At 43.1% G+C, this 20,036-nt stretch overlaps 1 protein-coding gene across 11 annotated transcripts in view; it reads left to right on the forward strand.

Annotated features, from left to right (window-relative positions):
- Positions 1 to 20,036, forward strand: part of ABLIM1 (actin binding LIM protein 1) — a 282,459-nt gene that overhangs the window by 162,635 nt on the left and 99,788 nt on the right. For all 11 annotated transcript variants that reach the window (XM_074373568.1, XM_074373565.1, XM_074373566.1 and 8 more), the window contains exon 4: positions 2,632 to 2,741. In XM_074373568.1, coding sequence (XP_074229669.1) covers positions 2,632 to 2,741 — 110 coding nt within the window. The remainder of the gene's footprint in view (positions 1 to 2,631; positions 2,742 to 20,036) is intronic.

Here is a 20,036-nt window from a genome sequence, read left to right on the forward strand (position 1 = left end):
AGAGAAATGTAAACTCTGGAAGGGTACATTTCATGTGATAAATTTACAAGATGATACTCATGGATAAATCATAATAAAATTTAGGTGAAATATTCATAATAAAATTATGTTAGCAACTGTTTTATAGCTATTAACTCATCTCTCAATTATATATTAACTCATCTCTCAATTATATATTAAAAATTCTGGGTTAATGAGCTGAATTTTTTTTTGTATTTAATCAGAAGCAAAGTTTCCTCTTGACCTCTCCCTTTTCAGGCTGCAGTCCACAGCCTGGTTAAGACCCTGGGATGACATTCAGGAGACCCGAGTTCTAGTCTTGCTTCCTGGGCTGATTTGAGACCAAAGAACTAACTTTTTCAGGGCAATTGCTGAGTCTGTAAGATGCGAGGTTGTAAGTGGCTCCCCATACCGGGGTGGTCACTGGAATCCCCCAGGGAGGGCCTTTTTAAAAATACCCACTTTTACCCTTTCTTCCCCCAAACTCTCATGATGATTTAGTAGTTTCTAGAGGGTTACCAAGGATAATATGACTCAGCCCGGCTGGAAGGGCCTGGCCCAGGTAAACTCTGAGTCCTCCTGATCCTGGGCCTGAGAGATCATTGTTTAAAGTTGGAAACGACAAACAAACACTTACTAGCTCTAGCCATGTCCCCAGACATTTGAGCCAGCAGAGAGGTGCTGACTACTGCTCTAATGCTGATGCTAATTCTCCCTGAATCGGAGGCCTCCTCTACAGTTTACAGATTGCATTCATCCAGAACTTAATTTAACCCTCTGAGCAATTCTGTGAAGTCCATCAGGAGTTAGTAGCCCTACTCGTGAGTGACTCTGAGATTCAGAGTTTAAGGCATTTCCCCGTCCAGTTCTCTTTCTATTATGACATTAATGCAAATAACAGAAGGACGTGGACCCATGTGGGCAGAGGATGTAGGGAAGGGGGAAATGCTGAAGAGGGCGGTTTTTATAATAAAACTCGAAATTCGGAAGAACTGGCCCCATGCTGAGAGCTGGACTCTGGCTTGTCCCATGGTAGATCCGGGTGGAATTTAAGTATAAAAACACAAGTTTGATCAGAGGCAGGGCCCGGACGAGGGTGCGGCACTCGTAGGGTGCACAGTCTGAAGGGATGCTCAGTCCCGTGTCGTGCAGCGCTCCTGAGAGCGAGGGCCTCCTCAAATGCTGCGCCCCAGGTGCCCAGCTGGCCTCACCTTAGTCCTCTCTCTGATCAGAGGCAAAGAACCTGTGCTCATTGTGTTTATGAACCCTTCACTCCCTGATGGCCTCCTTACAGAGCAGATTGGAGGCTGGTTCAGTTTTACTTAATGAGTGTGAGGCAATAAGTCCACTGACATCCACCAGAGTGTGACTTTGATTATTAAGACAGCAAGTTCTGAGATGGTGGACACCACCTGTAACTGCCTGTGGCTCCGTCTCCCTAGCTGGTCAATCCAGGCAACTCACTTAACCTCTCTGGGCCTTATCTGAGGAATGGAAAGGAACACAGCACCACGAGAGGAGAGATGACCACCTCAACTCAGCACTTATAAAATTTGGCGGCATGAGAGTTTGAAACTTTCCTTGATGACTGGCACCAAGCACATTTTTGAAGTTGTTTTAAGTCCCAGTTTACTACCTATGCATGCCTTCGTTAGGCAGCCGAAAGGCAACTTGAAGGAGAGTCAGCAGCTGTGAAAGTAAAACTCACGTCAAGAAGCTTGAATTTGTTCTTAAGTAATTGCTTCTGACTCAGATGTGTGGGGATGTTTTGCTTGCGAGTTTTAAAGTTCGTAATTGAAAAATCACACATTTGAAAACTCAAGTTGATGATTATTGGCAAATTGACCAATTGCGAGTAAGCAGTCATGGAAACTGTCATATAGCTATTAATTAATGACTTTTTTTAAAAAGATTTCTGCCCACTGAACTGGGAAGAGAAGAAACATAACATACCTGCAAAAGGCATTTTTTTTTTTTTTTGCATAGTGGACTGTCCTTGATGAATGTCTAGTGTGAAAGGAAATTGTCATCCTGAAAAGGAGCTAATATGAATTTTTAAACAGGTATTTGTAGCATTTTCGTATTTCTCTAAGTTGACGAGGGACTGGGTCCCTAGCACTGTGAGATATTCACTTCTTCCATTCAGATGTCCAGGACAAAGTCTAATTCAGCATAATTATCACATTAGGTCTAGGGAACTTAAAGAGTTAATGCTTGACCTTAACCAGTTCTCTTGGGGAGGGGCCTTACGCTTGAATAGGAATTTATGGCATTTAAAATGTTTCTTCATGAAAGCATTTCCATTTGTAAAATGGAAAATTTTACTGTGCACGCCCTGCCAGCTGACTTGTTGGAACATCCCTCCTCTAATGAGTGGAGGTAAATCGTTTCATTTTACTGTCTGGTTGCCCGTAGAAGCAATGAGTTCTCCTTTCTTCTCAAAATGAGGCACGTTTATTTGTCTGGACTGGATCCAGCTGGCTGGCTCAGTTAAGACTGCATTTCAGACGTTTTGGCTGGGGCTCCTCCAAGAACCAAATTGGCACCGGGGGGCAGCAATGCAGGAGGAGTGGGGGGAAAAGGAATGAAATTGCTGGAATAACCTTGAGGGCAATGTCGTTCTGTCTCCAGGCGCCCATTTCCACCCGGAGACCGAGTCACATTCAATGGGAGAGACTGCCTCTGCCAACTCTGTGCACAGCCGATGTCTTCCAGCCCTAAAGAAACCTCCTGCTCCAGCAGTAAGTGCCCCAGCCACCTGTCGACATGAATTCCTTCACACCTCAAAGGTAGCTTGGGCAGGTACCCTCCTTTTTGAGAAACTCTGGTAGCAGGAGCCAAGTGTAGTCCTCTCTAAGGCAATTTCAGTTCTAGAACCTGATGTGTGGAGAAGCCTTCACTAAAACCCATGCACTGAGAAGCGTCTCGTTTACTGAGAAAAGGCAAAAATAGAACTGGACCTCAAACTGTGCATTTTGATGGTAAACGAAGGAAAAAGAATTATTAAATGTTCCATCAGAAATGCCCCTCTCTAGTCATGGAGGTTAAGCTGTGAGAGCATCTGGTGGTGATGTGATTGATATCTCTGTGTGTTCAAAAAGCTATCCCCACTGTGCCTTGGACAAACATGGTGGTTTATACTTACCCTTACAGATAATTTTCTGAGTGCATACAACGTGCGTTGTTTGTTCACAGTGGAAACAGAGGTGTGAACAGAACATCCTTAGCATGGGATTTGTCATTGTTGATGCCAGGGGCTTGTCTGACCTGTAGGAATCCAAAGAAAACCAACTTTCCTCCAAATAAAAATAGTGACCAATTGCACTATTTCTTCTAGTAACTAACATTTGATAGGTCAGTTAATTCTGAAGTGAGAGGTACCAAGCACTAAGCAAGGAAGCTGTACCCCCATCTCTTTCCTGGGGCAGTGGGACGTGGACTAGAGGTTTGCCTCTTCTCCTGTGAATTTTGCTAGTCCTCGGGAGACCGGACACAGATGCCTGTAAGCCCTGCCAGTCTCAGCACATGAGAATGGGATAAGCTACTTCTGTTTGGAAGGAATTCTGTGTAATTTATAATGGTGATTCCAAATCTTCCTGCTAAAGTAGAATATTTATACCTGTTAAAAATAAGAATGTTATGACCAAAAACATTTCCATAGAAATTGGATTTTGACCATTGGGAGGAAAGAAGAAAATAAATGTATTAGTGCATCTTATTCAACATGCATGACCGGATCCTCAGCATGCGGATTTATATGCCCTCCTGGTAAATAAGAGTAACCTGGTAGGACAAAGGCTGCGAAACAGGGCACAATCCTAGACCCCTAGCAGAGTTTCAAGTTCTTCACTGTTCTTACCAACTCTGCTCCATGCAGGTCATTGGGAAGGTGGCCTGGGGTGTGAACAGACACCCCATCATTTACAAGGGCTTGCTCTGAAAGTACATTACCAAAACTTTGAAGGAATTCTTCAGTCTAGTTAAGAAAGGATTTTATGAGTTCCCAGGATAGGATGGCAGCTGTAACAAAGGGTCCCATCCATAGGGCTGTAAGAAGAATGGCTGTGTCCTCAAATTCTATGGAGTCTTTACATACAACTGTCTTTCTTGGTAGGGAAATTGAGGTGCAGGAGTATACTCAAGGTCACACAAGCGACCCCGAAAATAAGGCAGGGATAGAGGCAGGTCTTCTGACTCCTGGTTTGGGGCTGTCTTTTTGTTTCCTCTAATACTCCTCATTGTTTGGTTTAAGAAAGAGAAGCTGGATATTTTTAAAGGCTTCCTGTCCATCTTGTGCATGCAGTTTGGGAAACTGTTTCCTAGCCACAGTTCCACCAAAATGGTTATTCCAATTTTTATTAAACATTTTTTGCTTTATATTTTCTATTTTATGCGACATAGTTGTTATGCACATAAAACAAATAAAAATTTTAAATGTAAAAATGTATCATACTCAAATTCATTACATTTCTAATACTCAATTTAACCATTACTGTTTATGTGCAAATTGTCAGACCAAATCAGATTTTCTCCCTGTTCCCAATGGATGAAATCCCTTTCCTCTGTGCAACTGCTTTGGTCAGAACATTTTTATTTTCAACAAGTACTTGTCTATTTGGATAAGTACTCAAATAGCATTTCTGGGGCATGTGGGTGTAGGTGTCTGTCAAAAAGAGAGCTCTTATATATAGATACACACATGCAAAATATCCAGATGAGGCAGGCACACAAATATAAAAACAAAGGAGTTTTCAACAAGTTTCTGAAATTCATTGCAACATAATTAGAAAACACTCGGTTGTTCTTTGTAATTCTTTAAGAATTGCCCTACACTTTTAAACTATCCTGATTTTGATTCTTATTAAAATTTTTTTAACTTGGCAAAGCTTCCAAAAAAAAAAAACTCTTCTTTGATAATGCTCACAAAATCGATGAAATATATCAGAGAGCCAAGGTCCTCTTTTTCCTTTGAAATATTCTTTCAAAAACGAGTTTGCTGTTCTGTGAACTGAAATTTTATTTACGTTCTGTGGCCGGTGTTCCATAATCGCGGAATAGCAGGGGGCGACAGTGTGAGAGGGAGAGAGGTGAAGCATGGCCAGCAGAAGCCAAGTCAGCGATGCGCTGAGAACTGACACAAGATAGTCTCCCGTTTGAGTTTCCTCAACAGAGATGCAGTTCCTATTTCAGCCGCTCAGGGGCGCCATGTCCGTCTTGCTCTGATTTAGGAAGAGCTCGCAGTGGGGTGCCTGTGATGTCTCGGGCTCTCTGCTTGGTGGTTCCTTCCACATTACAGTAATTCTTCCAACCTTTGTATCTGTTCTATTTTCTTTTTCAGACATTCACATAGTACTCACCATAATCGGGAGCTGGTCTACAAATTTTAACTCATTTAATCCTCATAACCACCCTATAGGTTGGTAATAAAACTATCACTTTCTCACAGATAAAGAAACAAAGGCCCATAGAGGTTAGATAATTTGCCCAGGGTTACACAGTGACAGAGCTGGGATACAAACCCAGGCTGTCTGGCTCCAGATGCCATGTTACTGTCCCTGATAGTTATTTTACAGTGTGACATCACTCTCTGATTTCCAAAGATGGGGTGCTGAGCCGTGGAGCTGTGACCTGACCTGTCTGTGGATTTACTTGAGGGTCTGCCTCCAACGGCTGTGTGCTTTCTATGTGCTACAGTTGCCTCCCTGGTGTAGCAAGATTTGGTGAACAGAAACCATCAGGAAGTTTATTCATAGAAACAAACTACTTCAGTTAAGGACTATTGCCCTGAATTAGTTAAAACTGTTGCTGCATCCAGTCTAACACAATTTGAATTCAATAAGCAACAAACATTATCTAACATGGAGATAATAGTAAACGTTACTCCACAGGATTGGGATGAACATTAATTGCGTTTGGATTGTTGTTTCTTGCACAGCTTCTGTCTATTTCAGGCATCTGAGCAGAAGTGGGCTGCTGTCTATTCCATTTCAAAGGGTGTCTGACTAGTGTCTGATTGCGTGTGGGTTTGGCAGATTGATGCGATGAACACCCACACACGTATATGTCCAAACCCGTCTTCCTCTCTTTACCCCGCTCTGTACAGCTTTGTCATTGTTCCCACTGCAACTGGAACTCCTACAGGTATCAGGGCAAATGCACTAGTTGGACTGAATTTAATCTCAGATAAATGCACAGGTTTTCAAGGGAAAGGAAGAATTTTTCAATTATTTTACTTTTCTATTTGGTGCAATAGCTTTTCATAGTTGCAGGATAATTTTTCTTTTATCTTTGTGTTCTCTCTCAAAAAAATCATTTGCACGTGAGTAGGACTTGTCTGCAGAGACACCTACAATAGGCGGAGTGGTGATGCTCTGACGCTGGCATCTGAATGCCTGGGTCAGGCTCTGGCTCAAGCCAGTCTCTTTTACCTCTCCAGCCTCCATTTCCCCTTCTGTAAAATGGGATGGCACTAGGTACTACCTTGTGGGATTAAATGAGTAACTAGATAAAAGTGCTAAATCCTAATAAAACAAAAACCTAGTGTTCAGGCATTGACTTCTAAATTTTCATGCAGGACAGTCTCCACTTTTTGTGACTCTGCTTTTTTCAATCTGCTGTTCCTGGTGGCTGTCTTCATCTACTCATTTGATGTTTTCCACCAATTTCTGAAACCAACGAAGGCAGGAACACCTGCAAGCATACAGCCTATGCATGGATTATTGGAGTTTGACTCCTGGTGATGTGTTTTATAGCAGGGTCTTTGAAATAGATCAGCCCCACTTTCTTGGGACACTTCCTTCCTGTAGGATAGGATGGCAGAGGGGGCTTGGAGGGCACGGCTGAAGAGTGTGGGTTCTGGACAGGCTGGTTTTTACACCAGTTCTACCATGTACAGGCTGTGTAGACTTGAGAACTCAATCTCTGCCTGCATTTCTTTGCCTATAAGATGGGAAAGAATAATGGTTCCTTTCTCATTGGGTTGTTATGAGGATTCATATAAGTAAAGTGCATAAGAGATTCAACGCCTAATGAACTTGTCTGTATGTTAACCATTATTCTTTAAGGAAGTTATGAGCCTGCAACTTGAGTTCAGAGATATTTAGAATCAGAAAGGAACAAAAGAAGAGGGCATCACATAGTGGTTTAGAATGTGGGCTCTGCATTTCAGAATGCCTGGGTTTGACTCCGAGTCCTACCTCTTCCTAGCCATGGACCTTGGGCAAGGTATTGGATGTCTCAGAACCTGAGTGCCCTCAACTGAAAATTGGAAAATAGCTACTTCTCAGGGTTGTTAGGAGAATTCAGTAAGATACTACTAACGTGGCAGGACAGTCTAAATGTGGGGAGGGTCCTTGTAAAAACAGCACAAGCGGAACCCAAACTGAACAAAGGCTTGTTCTTCCACATCCTGAGAAGAGAAGCTGCAACAATTGTTGGGGGGCAGGTCTCGGGACACCTCAAGGAGTTTGACAACGTGGAGTTCAGTTGAAGCCAGAGGACAACCAGAGGAAAACAGTGTTCCAGCAAGATTCGTGTGGAAATGGCAATTGTGGAGTGCAAAATCAGGGATTCAGCGTCAATGACCAGGGCCGGGAAACCGTTGATTGTGTGGGTACTAGTAATGGCTGTGAGAAAAGATGAAAAAGATGGAAGAAAATATCATATTAGAGAGAGATGGGTGTCATTCATTCATCCAGTGAACATTACTTTGAGCACCTACTGCGTTCCAGGCACAATCAAATTCTTTCTTACACAGTTAATATAGTATGTTACTATGATACATTTGTCACAACTGGTACATAACCTGTTGAAATTTAATTGTTTAAATTAAAGGTAATGAACTAATTAAAGATAAGGACCCACCGTCTTCCTCCCTTTTACAAGGTCTATCATGTAAAGCCCTAGATAAACATTCTGGAAATTGAATCAAAGCCATCTCTGTCTCTGAACAGGGCTAGTAACAGCCTTCTCTTTTTAAAGGGGTTGAAGTGTTCACTGTAAAACGATACAAATGTTACAGAAAAGGGCAAAGAAGGAGATTAAAATCACCTGAAATCCCATCATAGTGAGGTCACCTCCATTAACATTTTGGTGGACATTCTGGTGGATTTGGCTTTAAGTGCCATAGACCTGTGTAAAATTTCACGTAATTCTTCCCATAGCGTTTTGGTCACGTGTCTTCTCATCCAAAAATCGTTTGTTCTTATGAGTGCCACACAAAAGGCTGAGAGCCTTGAATTGGCTCGGGCCCCTCGGCTGCAGGGCCAGCTTTCGTGTGTCTTGACGAAAGCTGTGCTTTGCGTTCCTGTTGTAGCAGTTACTAGTACACCGTCCTGCGAGTTCTTTATATGTTTATCTCTCCAAACAGACTGTGACTACTTAATAGCAAGGACTGAGTTTTTTGTTTGTTTGTTTGTGTTTGTTTTGGGGTTTGTTTTGGTCCCTGTGAATAGCACTGTGCACACAGCAAGTGCACGAATGTTCATTTATTATGTAAATTGATGCCCTCCCAGGAGAGCCTTTGGGGGAGTAAATCTCATCTCCCATGTCCAAAATGTCAAGTTCTCACTGCTGCTTGAATGAAGATAGTTTTTGTGGTTTTGTAAAATTATACAGGTACAGCTTGAGTGCGTGGGGAGGGTGGCAATCTGAGATATTTGCATATTTAAATTTTTATTTTTTCATTTCTAAGTTTTTCCCCTTATTTAATAAAAGGAGATGGAGTTATTGTGTCAGATAATTTTGTTGATGATGGCATTACAAGGGGTTTTTTTGGTTTTTTTTAAGTAGAAGTGTCAGGGAATGGCTTTCCCTAACTTTGAGTGGAAGGTTGGAGGGAAGTCTCACCTCTCTAGGCATTTAGGGTGCCAGCCCCTGACTGGTCTGGAGGGACAGGGGTTTAATCACTGGCCTGGTGATTCCAGTATTACTCTACCGGATATGGATTGGAGTGTTGAGAGAGTTTGAAATTTACATAGCAGCCAGAGGTTCATTGCAGAGAGACAAGGTATATTGCAGAAAGGAACAATAATAGTTAAATTTTTCCGACTGAACTCTGTTACAATTATGAGTCAGACATAAAGATCCCAGAATGACATAGCTTTTCACTTAACTGGGACCTGGATTATCTCAGTTGCAAGAAAGGAAGAAAAGTTCTTGCTTTGTAGGAAATGGGTACAACTCAGAGGCAAAAAATGAAAATGGGTCCAAAAAGTGTTTCACTGGATGGAAAGTTAATGGCACTTTGTTATCTGCTGTTTTCATTTTACTGGATATGCCTTGTATGTAATAAGACCCACACCTTCTAACAACTTATCAGTAAAACTAGAATTTTAACGATTGGAAGAGCAGTCATTTCCCAGTTTAATTGTTCAGCAGCAGTTACCATTTAGCTGCATAGAGGACTGCTGTGTGTACCTATAGTTGTGAATGCCTATAGACTGTCCCCGGAAGGATATTGCGAAATTGCTCTCAGTACTCGCCTTCAGCATGAAGGGAGGGGTGGCTGGGAGACAGGGAAGGAAAGGGATTATTTTTACTGTATGAAAAAAAATGTTTAACATGTGTATACGTTACTTATTTAAAACCAAAGTACATCAAAAGTAAAACGTTAATTTAAAAAGTTAAGATAAAAGGCCCATTCTGGACTGAAGTCTCCCCGAGTTCGCCCTTGCTGTGACCTTCAGCCGTGTGTGTATTAAGTGACTGGTCACACGATGAAAGCACTGAAACTGACATTCTACCCTTTCTTTTCTTTCTTCTGTCTTTGGGATGGAGTAAACGAGCTGATGTTTGCTAATGAGGACTGCGTCTGAGAAACTGACTTACATACAGCTCAAGTATGATTTCCTCTTTGGCAAGAGGCCCTGGGTGACCATAGCTAGTTAAAGATTCATTATAAAAGTCTTCACCGGGTTAAAGTTGACAACTAAATTAGGGAAATCAGTGGAAAGACAAACCTTCTCAGTACAGGCTTTTTTTAAAATTGAAATTCACATGACATAAAATTAACCATTTTAAAGTGAACATTTAAGTACATTCACAACATTGTCCAGCCACCATCTCTACCTATTTCCAAAACATTTTCATTACCCCAGAAGAAAAGAACCCCATATCCATTAGTTACTCCCTATTCACCCCTTCTCCCAGCCCTAGAAACTGCCAATTTGCTTTCTGTTTCTAGGTATTTACCAATTCTGGACATTTCCTATACATGGAATTGTACATATGTGGCCTCTTGTTTCTGGCTTCTTCCATTCTTAGCATAATGTTTTCAAGGTTCATCCAAGTTGTATAGTGTTTATCAGTGCTCTTTTTTATGGCTGAATAATATTTCATCATACAGCTAGACCCCAATTTATTTATCCATTCATCTGTTAATGGACATTTAGATCATTCCCACCTTTTGGCTGTTGTGATTAGTGCTGCTGTGAGCATGCATGTATGAGTATTTGAGTCTGTGTTTTTAATTCATTTGGGTCTTGGTACAATTTTGAGAAGTGTTTGCAAAGGGCTATCCCAAATCTCAAGAGCAGCAGCTGCCAATTGTCTGAATCTCCCCAGGAAGCTGTTGGGCTGGTGTCCACTCGTGCTCACAGTGTGGCAGGCTTTGGCCTGGGCCCCACTGAATGGCCCCAGATGATTGCAGGTAGGAGCCCTCATCTGGGGCACCTTTCTCTCTTCCTCCCTTGTTTGCTCCCTTCCCACTCTTCCTTTCTCTTTTCTACCCCCTTTCCTCCTCCATTTTTGGCCATAACTTGAGTAGAAGACAACTTGGTCATTGTTCAACCTGCCGGTAGCAGTTTGACCGCCAAGTTTCCAAACCTGTCCAAGAAAGTTTATCAACAGTGCTGAGGCCTCAGACTTTGAGCTTCGGACACATTAACTCTGTCCTCCTGCAGAAATGCGTTTGACAGTTGCCCTGTTGAGGGGTGGCTAGGGAATCGTACCATGTTTACAAAGCATGTCTGCATTATGCACTGGAAGCAGCAAGAACTGCTCCAAGCCCACAGAGAAGTCCTGGTAGAGTCATGAGCTAGGTGACTGGTCACTTGCCTTCTCCGGGGGGAGGGCCCAGGGTGAGAACTCCCCGCCCACTGAAGCTATGGCCTGAACTTTTTACCCAGGCAGGTTAGAAATCCATATCCTTGGGGCTACCCTATGACCACAGCCTTTCCTGACAGTATCCCTTGATTGGATAATGCTTGATATTGTTTTCACAACTTCTCAACTTCCTCTTGCTTTCCTGGTGGAATTTATAGTCAAAAGAGAATCCTGCCTTTGATCTTGGGTGAATCCCTGTGATGTTCGTACCATCAGGAATGATGCTGAGCACCCACATGGGACACATGGAGACTGGCAGTGCAGGGGAAGGGCCTGAAAGGCAGCGAGCCTCCGAGCCCTGTTCTCCCCGAGCTGGGCTTTTGAAATTGTTAGCTGGGAATTTTGAAGTTGTGATTGTTCTTATTAGGGCAATGGTTTATTCCATACATTTAACCCCATTTTTAGTTATAGTTCTGATACACACACACACACACACACACACACACACACACACACACACAGAGTTCTCTTCGATAGGGCCTTAAACTTAAAAATTGGAGCAGGTAACAAAATAGTATTAGTGGTTTATGCTAATATTTTTAATTTCCCATCAGAGAGTCTCCATTACATCCCCAAGAAATACAGACATGTTATTATTTTATGAGTTGTCCAGGGAAACAGAAGAGTGGCTGTTCAAGAGATTTTTATTCAAGGCAGTGGACACTGTCTTTAACCTGATGTTAGAGTTCTCCCCTTATAATCAGTTTTCAGTATCCTTTCCAAAGTACATGTTCTGTTCCATAAACGTGTGTTCTCCAGTATCTGGCATCCTTACTGTGTCTAAAGCACTCCTGTCATCCCTGCCCCACGCAGGCCGTGAGGAACGCAGCCTCCATCAGAATCAGCTACTGAGTCTGGTCCCAAGTGCCATGCGTGTTTATGGGCCATCCAAAGCATTCTCCAAAAGTAATTAGCAGAGATTCTCAGACTCTCAGTTCTAATGCTTTTGGGGTGCAGGTCTGGACTGATACCAAGTCCATGACAGACTGCCTTCTATTTCTTTGATGCTCACCCATCATGGCTAGCAGCATTAGCCATGAGATTTCCTGCTTAATAAATTCATAATTAATTAATGGAGAAGAAAGGCAAACAATCTAGCTCCTTTTCATAAGATTTCCCATTCAGATCCTGGTTATGAAGATGAGAAAAAGCACACCCAATACTAACTAAAGGAGAGGGCTTCTTGACCTGGAGAGTCTGTAACATTCCTGTCAGAACTCTGTGAGCACTGGCTCAAGGGTTAGAATTGGAAGTCTCAAATGTGTCAATGGCCTGTATTTATAAAAATTATGACCCAAGTAACTGAAATTCCGTAAGTATATATGATACACACTTTATAAGGAGGAAAAACAGGATGTGTTGCCAAATATTAGATAATGGAGATCTTGGAAAATGGCTGTCGCTGGGCTTGCCTTCAAGTTTCCTGATGAGGCTGATCGTCTGTTGCTGTTACGGCCCATGGATGCTTATTTGTTGTGCTGTATTGTTTTCCAAAGGCAACAGGAAACTTCACTTAAAATAGCAGGTCAGAGGCTGCTCTGGCTTGTGATGTTTCCATCATGGTCATCAGGACAGCAAAGGGGGCAACTGATCTAAGCAGGGACGTGGGTGACGGTGCAACGTCTGGTTCAAGGGTACACAGTCAGGCAGCAAGTAACCTTTAAAAACAATCCTGCATCATTTTTAGTGAATTAGAGATGTAAATAATTTAGAGCCTTGAAACCCCTTTTGCCAGAGGGCAGCAAATACTCTGCACCTGCACGAATGTTCTGCTTCCCCGCTCCCCACACCCCGACCCCCAACCATTATTTGTCTTGTGACCGCATATATTGCTTTTGGGCAAATGACAGCATAGAATTTCTTAAGTTAAAAAGTACTTTTAAAAGCGAATTCTTGGAAAGTGCTCAGCCTAACACGTTTGCAGGTTCACGTTCTGTTTTGCCCTCTATCTGCCCTTTCTTGTGGTGACCTCATACCCATGGTATTTGCCATGACACACTAGAAAAGAAAGTGGCCGACTCAAGTCAGTGACGCGACATGGACTGTGGCCAGTCAATATTTGTCAGCTCATAGATGTCTGGTTGGAACCTGACGACACTGAGCAGCCCAGATAAAGATGAACGGTCAGCATTCAGCAACATCCTCTTGCCAGGTGGACGTTCTTATCACCACTAAATGACGCGGCTTTTTGGTCAAGGAAAGGCTTCCGGATACCCAAACCAGGCCAGTAACATAGGTGCGTGCGGTCAGTTCAAGCATGACAACAGGTGGCAATTGACATTTAGGCCCTAGGGAGGGATGAGAGCCCTAGCAAACTGGAAATATCTGTCCCGTATAAAGTGGAGCAGCCACTACGTGCCTGCTACACTTACTCCCATGAAGGAATCCACGTGCCAGAGGCTGATCGGACATGTTGAAAGTGTGTGTCAAAGGCAGCTTGTTAACCTCACAGAATCTGACCTGTGTTTAGGTCACTTGCCTCCTGTCTCCTCTTTCTCTCTCCTTTGGATGGAACAGCTGTTCTTTGGCATTCTGTATTCCTGTTTATCACTCAAGGTCACGGGAAAGCCACATCCTGTAGGAATCATTGAATGAAAAGATACAAGGTCATTTCAATTTAGGATTCAAGTTAGGCAAACCCTGGAAATTAAATTTGGTTTTTGTTTGTTTTCCTCAAAGCTCCTTACATTGACTCCTGGCCAGGGATGAAGCTACTCGAGTTAACAGTCTATTAAAAGGACACCACTTGAATATTTCAGAGGGTCTCCAAAGTCTTATCCGACTTTCTATTAATAACAACCTCAATCTGAAGTGATTTTGTGTCTGTTTATTTTTCATCCACTTTTATGGTCATGAACTTACGTGCTAATCTTTGTGGATGAATTGTAGTTTCTTTTTTAATTATTATTTTTAAAAAACGGTTCCAGGAAAAGCTTGAATTTTCTGGAACTTATATGGGCAACAGTTTCAATACTGAAACTTGATTTTTTTTTTTCCTCCATGGCCATTTTATCACATCTCAGTATCTCAGCAAGCATCAATTAAGTGAGTAAAGTCTCTGTCTCGTTCCTCTTACAATTTACATTATTTTCATGATAATTCTCTGTACACTCTTTATCCTCAAGCGAACCTCATGCTCCAGTTCCATGAAGGCTGCTTTTGCCCAGTGACAGCACACAAGTTAGTAATTAGGGGAACAGACGCGTGGTTGGAGGTTTAAACTCAGAAGGGCCCTCTAAGCTGTAAAGGCCTGGGTTCACGTTCAAGTGCACTTGAGAACACAAGATTTCCACTCTGTGGTCAGTGGGGCATCGTTTATCTCTGTGACCTTGTGCAAAGCTTCGGCCCACCCTGGGCCTTTCCTTTCCTGTGTGTAAAAGGAAGCATTTGTATTAAAATTCTTCAATGTCCCTCTGGCTCTCAAATGTTCTGTGACCTGTGAAATATGGATAATCACTGTCCTTCCAGGCTAGCGGGACCCCTAAGGGAGGACTGAGATAAAGTATGCAAGATCTTTTAAAAGATTAATAGTAACAACAGTAATAATAATGTTAACCAGATGACTATGATGATGGAAGCAGAAAAGCCAAATGCCTTTTCCAGTGGCGGACAGTGGGCCTTGGTTATTTGTTAAGGGGAAGATGAAGCATCGGTTTTATGAGCACATTGCAGGTGTGAAGGTGCACACTGACGGTTGACGGTGTGCCGGTCACTCCTGCTCAGTGACAATTACTTTCCAGCCTCACAGCAGCCTAGAAGGGAGGAACTGTTGGTCTTCCCATTTTACAAGTGAAGAAGTGGAAGCCCAGCATTTCCTAGCTTGCCCAAAGTCCCATGGGTCCCTGTCGGAGCTGGAATTTGACTCCAGGTCTCTTTACCCCTGAGGTCCTTAATCTGTGTGAGTTGCGCAGACGGTGTATGGAATGGGCCAAAACATGCGTGGACAAAAGAAAAAGAGTCTTACTTTTTTTCCTGTTGCTATTTTTATTACCGTCTGTCAGAGCTCCCTTTCTCACCCTTAATCATATCTTAGGCAGGTCCGTAGCTTTTTGGTCACTTTCGGCTCTTAAACATTCAGTACAGCTGAAAACTTTATTCTCACTTCCATTTCAGAGTTGCACCTTTCCCCAGCTCAGGTCAGACCCAAATAGGAGTAAGGTGCTCAGCCTCTTCTGCTCCTCCTTTACCTCCTTCCTGTCCTGCTTGTGGCTGCTTGGGAGTCTGGGCAGAGAGGAGGGGAATTGAGGTAGAAGGCGCAAGGTGTTGTAGCTGACATGGTCATGCTTCTCTGTCTGCTAACACCAGCTGGAGACTCTTTTTAAAAAAAAAAAAAAATAGGGCTATTCTGAGTATCTTGAAAAAGTGTACAATTTCTGGCTAACCTGTTTCAGCAAACCCCCTCCTTCCTCCTCAGCCTCGGGTCCTGCTCCTCATAGCCTCTGACTAATGAAGTCCCCCCACCCCAGCCCCACCCCCGGCAGGCACTTTCTCAGATAGGTTCATTTGGGATGCTTGGGTGTGGATACCAGCTGCCGGACACAAGCGCATCCCCAGTGAGCCACACGGTGGCAGCGCACAACTCTCCCACTTCGGTTTCCATAGCCTGCCATCAAGAGGGGCTCCAGCCCACTGCCTGCCTTCCACATCTAGATTCAGCAGATGCCAGACTTTTTGTTCATGCAACGCTACCAAGCTCCAGGACAATCCAGTCAATTTGACCCAAGAGCTCTAACATCAAGCTTCTCTTGGCTCCTGCGGCAGCTCCAGGGTCTGAGCGTCCCCACTCAGTAAACATCTAGGTGGGGAGCAGGAGGCTGGTCTCCCCTTCTCTGGGGGTCCTCTAATCCCTCTCACAGCAGAGGGGAGGGAACACCCCACCCCTCCTGTGCGGACAGCTCCCTGCCCTCTCTCCTCTGTGCCTTTTGGAATTTCTGCTTTCAGAGGCAGGGAGGTAGTAGGGTTGATAGTCGTCAGGGAGATTCTGTCTTTTGCTAAGTCTGGCAAGGATATGCCTCACAGCCTGCTCTGGGTGATGGAATATTTGTCACCACTGTTTTCAGCTCTAAGACTATAGCCAAACATTTCAAGACACTCAGAAAAGTCCCATTCCATATTCTAGAAGCCTTGGTCACAGATGGGTAGTCGCTGATTGGCAGCATCCACCTCCGTTGGTGGTTCTGGGCATGTCTGAACCTGGGAAGGTGGGGATGCTTGGGGACCCAGCTATCATGCAGTTCTCTTTTCTATAGCTCCATTCCTCAGCCTTCTGCTCCAGAGAGCCATCTTCGCAGAGTAAGACATCATTTTGGCTCTTCCTCTTCCCAAATGGGAAATTCTAGGAAGGCAGAAATAGTTCTCAAGGAGTACATAGGTATCCAGGCTGACAGGACCTTCAGGGCAGCCTAAGTGATGACATCTTTCTGCACTTGGGAACACTGGTTTCCTTCCTGAGAGCCATTTGTCACCTTCTTCAACTTAAATACTTTTGTAGCCCAGGTGTCCATGACCCTATGCCAAAAAAAGAAAAAAAAAGATACATTAAAAGAAACAGACAGGATTTCTATTCTCAAGGATATTTATTGCCTTTAAACAAAGCAATAAAAATCTGGAAACAGGTGTGTACTTGGATGTTACTTTAACTTGGATGTAGTAGCCAAATCCCTGCTTTTCTCTTGGCTCCTGGTGCCAAGAAGCAAAGGCTTGGGGCAGAGTGTTTAAGGTGGTTTCGCATTTGGTCATGGCGTGTCCTTGATAGAATACCAGCGAGTTGCTGGAGGGTTTGATTTCCTTGAGACCGCTCCATATTCACCTATTTCTGACTTTGGCAATAATTCCAGTGCCAATTACCAGCTTTCTATATTTACCAGCAGCTGCTTCAGTGATGTGGAAACAATTTTCTCAACAGCTGAAAACCATGAAGATAGAGACGAGGACATTTTGTTCTTTATTAAAGAGCCTAGTTGGAACGAGCATGGGAGGCACGCACCAGCGGCACGAATCTTCTTATCTCTGCGTCTTTCCCACTTTCCCCAGCGTGACATCAGGCTTAAGGAGAAAAGACGGTTTTGTCCAGAGAGGAACGAACGGGTAGCCTCTGTGGAATAATACACTTTGAATCAGCTGACGTGGACCAGTACTCTTCCTTTCCAGGAGGCGGTCCTCATTGATTTGCTTGATTTATGTCTTAAGGTTTGAGATGGAGGCTCTCCCCCAGCCTCTGCTTCCAGCCCAGTTTCACCAGCTGGCTGGCTCTAGGCACTCACAGGCAGTGACTGCTTCTCCATGAAACATGATCAAGATCAGTTGCAGAACATCTGCCTTCCGTGGGACACTGTGGGACACTGCAGGGCGTGGACCATCCGAGAGGTACAGGACACCACCTGAGAGGTCAGAGGCTCCCAGACTTCATGACTGTGAAGGATAAGATAGGTTGCGGAGGATAAAGACTGAAGACCACGTGCCACGTCTGTAAAGCCCTCACACGGTGCCTGCCTCACCAAAGTCCTCGGTGCAGAATGATCAGAGGTTGTTATTGTGCTCAAATTGTGTCTCAGCTGCTGTTAGAGCTTCGGGGTATCTGGGCATTAACATGCTTGTAAAAAGGGCAAGAGAGAGTCAAGAAACCTGGTCCCAGGAGTCCCAGCTCGACCCCTACCCAGGAAAGGGGGAACCACATGGAGTGCCCAGCAGGTACCTAGCGTTCTAAGCACTGTACGAAGCACTTCACAGTGCAGCTTCTCTTCTTCCTCATAGCAGCCTAAGAAGTGGCTCACATTTCACAGAGAAGAAACAAGGATTCAGAGACAGCAACTTTTCCAAGTCTTCCTGATTGTAAAGCCTGCTCTCTCATCATCCCCCTGCCTTCCATCACCCTAGCCCCCACTGCTGTGCAGAGGAGGCTCCAAACAGTTCTTCCGACCTTCCTGAGCCCGACTGTCTTCAGTTGTAGAATTGAAAAACCATCTCTAAAGTTTATTTTCTGCTTAAAAAAACTCTTATCAACCAGCATCTTCCATATTATTTTAAATCTTCACTGCCATCTAGTGGGCATGATCTAATGAGAAGAATGAAGAAAATACTCCATGCAACTTGATTTTAAAACTGCCAGTTCATCTTAAATCAGTATTGTGCTCCTAACCTTTAAAATCTGCATTTATGCACAAGTATTGTGGCCTTCCATTTTTATGTTTATAGTAAACTACCAAATGTGCAATCGCCTTGGTAAGATTTTTGGTGAGATGCTGGGAATCTTTTAAACCCCAGCTTTTAAAGAAAAATGTGTAATGCTGTAATGACCGTATAATACACACTCAGCTTATAATGGGCTCTGCTTAAAGAAGTTCTAATCTGCAATATTCATAACTTGTACAGCAGATGTATTTTTAACTTTAAATATTTATTTTCTCAGCTTTTTTTATACTGTCATGATTTTAAAAATTAGCTTAAAATGAGCTTATATTATGCATACTGCTTTACAGCTTGCTTTTTTTTTTTTCAGCTCAAATCTATTTTGGGTATCTTTCCATGCCAGCACACAAATCTACCTCGTTCTTTTTAACAGTATGTAGTGTAAGCCCCAGACTTGAACAAGCAAGTTCTTAATGTTCTTAGATGGCATCACCTAACGCATGTCTGGGAAAACCTAGGGCACAGCCCCCCAACTTCCTAATGCTGGAGAGTCCTGCCGCTGACCATGGTGTTTGTGAGCTGGCTTCTCAGAGGTTTGCTTCCATTCCCAAATAAAGAATGAGCTGCTTCATACACATCTACACACACACACACACACACACACAATTCCATTATTGACTCTAATTAATGTAGCCAGTTCCTCATTAATGTCCACATAGGCTATTTTCGGTTTTATTACTACAAAAATGCTGTAGGGGATGAATGAACATATTCTTTGGGGATTACACACACACAGACACACAGACACACACACATGCACATTCTTTTGCAAATTTCTTTGTGGAATAAAATCTTAGACATGAAATTGCTGAATCTAAGGGTATGTAAGTACCCAGAGACCAAAGATCACCAGAAACATACCTGTAGTCAAAAAAAAAAAAAAAAAAAGTCAAGTGTACTTAAACTGTGGCAAGGGAGAAAGCCAGAATTGTGAGCCATCTCAAGATGACATTTGGAGAGACTTTTCTAGGATCTGGGCTTGTGCTGGGAGTGTGAGGGAGGATTTGAGGGAGCAGGAGCAGTCTGGGTTGCGTGTTGTCAAGAAGCAAGAGCAAGTCAGCGATCGGGCATCTTAACAAGTTTTTCTAGAAAAAGAGAGAATTAAAGTTGGTCTAGAAATGTCATTATTAGTACAAGATTAGCAGTCACGGATCTGGGCAGAAGAGGTGACTGTTTAATCAATTTGTGTTCCGAGAGGCCTTGTCTGCACATTTCTTTATTCTATGAGTTTTTTATGATCCATTGGGGACATCATGGGCAACCTGCCGGCAGTGCTTTCTTTCACTTTCTCAGGTACATTGATTTTAAATGTCTGTAGACATTTAAATTGCTTTCCAGAAAGGTTACCCCAATTTACAGGCTGACTTGGGAGATATTGCTTGTTCAATGAATTGGTTCCAGACCACCACGATAAAGCAAATACAGCAATAAAATGAGTCACACAATTTTTTTGCTTTCCTAGCGCATGTGATAGTTATACTTACACTATGCTGTAGTCTAGTAAGTGTGCAATAGCATTATGTCTAAAAAAGCAATGTGCATACCTGAACTAGAAACTACTTTATTGCTGAAAAATGCTGACCATCATCTGAGCCTTCAGTGAGTCACAGTAGGAAGGTCAAACATCATTGACCACTATGACAAATATAATAATAATGAAAAAGTTTGAAATATTGGGAGAATTACCAAAATGTAACACAGACACACAAAGTGAGGAAATGTTGTTGGAAAAATGGCGCCAATAG

The sequence above is a fragment of the Camelus bactrianus genome, chromosome 11 (genome assembly GCF_048773025.1).
Source record: "Camelus bactrianus isolate YW-2024 breed Bactrian camel chromosome 11, ASM4877302v1, whole genome shotgun sequence".
Classification (NCBI taxonomy): Eukaryota; Metazoa; Chordata; class Mammalia; order Artiodactyla; family Camelidae; genus Camelus; species Camelus bactrianus.